Here is a 2,378-nt window from a genome sequence, read left to right as displayed (position 1 = left end):
GAAGCTAAGCTATCGAAGGAAAGATAGATGGGCGGATAGAAGTGACAAGAAGACGAGGAAGAAGACGTAAGAAGATGCTGGATGACCTTGGGGACAGAAGAGGATACTGTCATTTGAAGGAGAAAGCTCTAGATCGCATTAAGTGGAGGAATTGTTTTGAAAGAGACTTTGGACCTGTCGTCTTGACAGATTACTGATGATGATGATGATATGAACAGTCATTTTATAAATTAGTGAAGCAAGATTAAAATCAAGATATTTGAAATAAATTTATATGTTGTACCTGTAAAGAAAACTGGTTGTGGTAGTTTGCTGCCAATCTTAATTTTAGTCTTCCGGTGTTGATGGTGAAATTTTGACACATCGGGTTTAAAGACCTGTGAAGGTGTGAACATCCTCCGACAGCAATGCACACAGCAACCATAGATGAGGCGGAACAGTGCTTCCATAACCTCAACCAACATTAGCAGTGTAATTCCCAGGTATAAGCTGAGAGCACCACCCAAAGAACCAACAAATGTTTGCACCTACAATAAAAAATGACATAATTTTATCATAATTCATTTTTCAGTTGTTCTAAAATCAGAGTTTGGTGCCATTGAAATCGCCATGACAGCACAGAAAAAGAATCAATCCTTATTTTTTGTGGTCTGTAACGTAGAAATTTATGTTTGTTCCTTAGTATCCTGCCATGAAAATGTGGTTGGAGTTCAGGATCCATACACTCCCAAATCTTGACAAAGGAATGAAGTAAGTTCATATTGAAGATGAAGTAGTAATTATTGATACAATATAATACTGAATGACATAATTTTCCTTGCCTTTTGACATTACTAGCATAGTTAAAAAATTAGTTTTAATGGGCTAATTATATGTACTATATAGGATGGTGGAAACAAATATGAACACAATCCTAGTGAGAAATCCTATATAAATCGGCAACGTAGAAGACCACCAAGTAGACACAGGAATAACATTGTCACGTGTAGAGTGACTATCAAAGGGGTTTTGATTGGTGAGTGGATTTCTTGACTATTTATATGCACAATTCATAACTACAATTAACTATAACAGCCTCACTGGTTTACACACTCTAAAGATCACTGTAACTGCAGTGCACATAAAGTCTCCTATGTCATCACTGGTCATTTCCTGGTAATGGATCCTAACAATGTCCTCTGCTAACGTCCTTACCGGCTGACGAATATCCCACAACTGACTCATTGGTCCAATTGACTAACCCCCAGGCTGGTGACCATATCACATATCACATTAAGCGTAGATGCTTCAAAATATGCATCACATATCAAAACAAATTATCCCTTACTTCCCAGGAGCTTCTATTTTTAGTACCTGATATTACTCTTTATGCGTCCCACCCACTGGGTGCTGGGTACCAGCAGTCATTTGCTTGAGTGATCGAGGCATGAAGCTGACCAGTCACCTCCATCTAATGCTGAGGTCAAGAATGGTGGAGCTATATCTCCACTCCACTATATGTCTTCATTGCTTAGACACAAGGACAAATTTACCTTTACTTTACCTTTATACATATTGTAAAGCCATGATAACTTGCCTTGTAAGTTGGACTCTGTTCAACTGACTTGACCCTTAGATTCTCAAAATAAACATCAATCTTGAGAAGGTTATTCTGAATCTTCAGTTTATCTTGATGGTGTGATCTACCTCCGTACTCATGGTCAGCTATTTCACATTCTTCAATCAAGGAATATTTACTTGCTAGATTGCACTGAAAATATTCCAAATAATCCAGATCTCAAAAGTTCTGAAAGAAACAGTACTTTTGTCTAAAATGTGTTCTCAAAGAGACACTTGTATTCACATTAGATTTTTTTTTACACAAAATAATATAAGGTTTGAATATAGACACTTAATATAATTAATATTCATTATAATTATAATTAACATGAATATAATTGCCAGATAAAATTAAGGAAGTGGAAAAAATGAGGGAATTTAAAAGAGCTGAGATCCTACCTATTGCAATATACGTTTTACTCTGTAGATGAATATATGTCATTTAAGATCTAAAAGTTTGTAGCGATGGTAAATTGCTCCAAGTACTATGTTTTTGGACATTATCCATCATTTTGTATATTTAAAAAAAATAAATAAACAGGATTTTTTTTTAATAGACAAGACAGTGGATAATGTCCAAAAACATAGACTTGTAGTAATATATGTCATGTTAATAAGCAGCATATAATACTTCAGTTGCTTCATTTTTGTGAATATTATCTGTATTATGTGGTACTGTGAAGGAACTTGGCTGAATTGTTTATGTTACTTTTAGATGTGTACGTAAGATATATCCTATCACAATAATTTGACCAAAATGGATGAATAGAATCAAATTG

At 34.9% G+C, this 2,378-nt stretch overlaps 2 protein-coding genes across 6 annotated transcripts in view; one reads left to right on the top strand and one right to left on the bottom strand.

Moving 5' to 3' along the window:
* Positions 1-2,378, top strand: part of LOC111869345 — an 85,527-nt gene that overhangs the window by 75,177 nt on the left and 7,972 nt on the right. For 2 of the 4 annotated variants that reach the window (XR_002843651.2, XR_004513547.1), the window contains exons 1-2: positions 524-750; positions 886-1,015. The exons of 1 other annotated variant lie outside the window; for it this stretch is intronic. Coding sequence is in view for 1 of the 3 variants with exons in the window: in XM_033753404.1 (XP_033609295.1) it covers positions 683-750 (68 nt within the window). In the remaining 2 variants the exon portion in view is untranslated. Of the gene's footprint in view, positions 1-523; positions 751-885; positions 1,016-2,378 lie in introns of those variants that run through there. One more of the 4 variants, XM_033753404.1, reaches the window with a different exon arrangement.
* LOC111869338 (amiloride-sensitive sodium channel subunit beta-like) overlaps positions 1-2,378 on the bottom strand; it is a 10,833-nt gene that overhangs the window by 1,482 nt on the left and 6,973 nt on the right. The window contains exons 8-9 of one of the 2 annotated variants that reach the window (XM_033753380.1): positions 1,577-1,750; positions 216-527 (exon numbers count right to left, since the gene is read on the bottom strand). In XM_033753380.1, the coding sequence (XP_033609271.1) occupies positions 231-527; positions 1,577-1,750 (471 nt within the window). In that variant the 3' untranslated portion in view covers positions 216-230. The remainder of the gene's footprint in view (positions 1-215; positions 528-1,576; positions 1,751-2,378) is intronic. The other variant, XM_023860794.2, reaches the window with a different exon arrangement.

Source organism: Cryptotermes secundus, unplaced genomic scaffold, assembly GCF_002891405.2.
Source record: "Cryptotermes secundus unplaced genomic scaffold, Csec_1.0 scaffold630, whole genome shotgun sequence".
NCBI lineage: Eukaryota > Metazoa > Arthropoda > Insecta > Blattodea > Kalotermitidae > Cryptotermes > Cryptotermes secundus.
The sequence above is the reverse complement of the archived record's forward strand: the minus strand, read 5'-3'. Positions and strand labels throughout refer to the sequence as shown.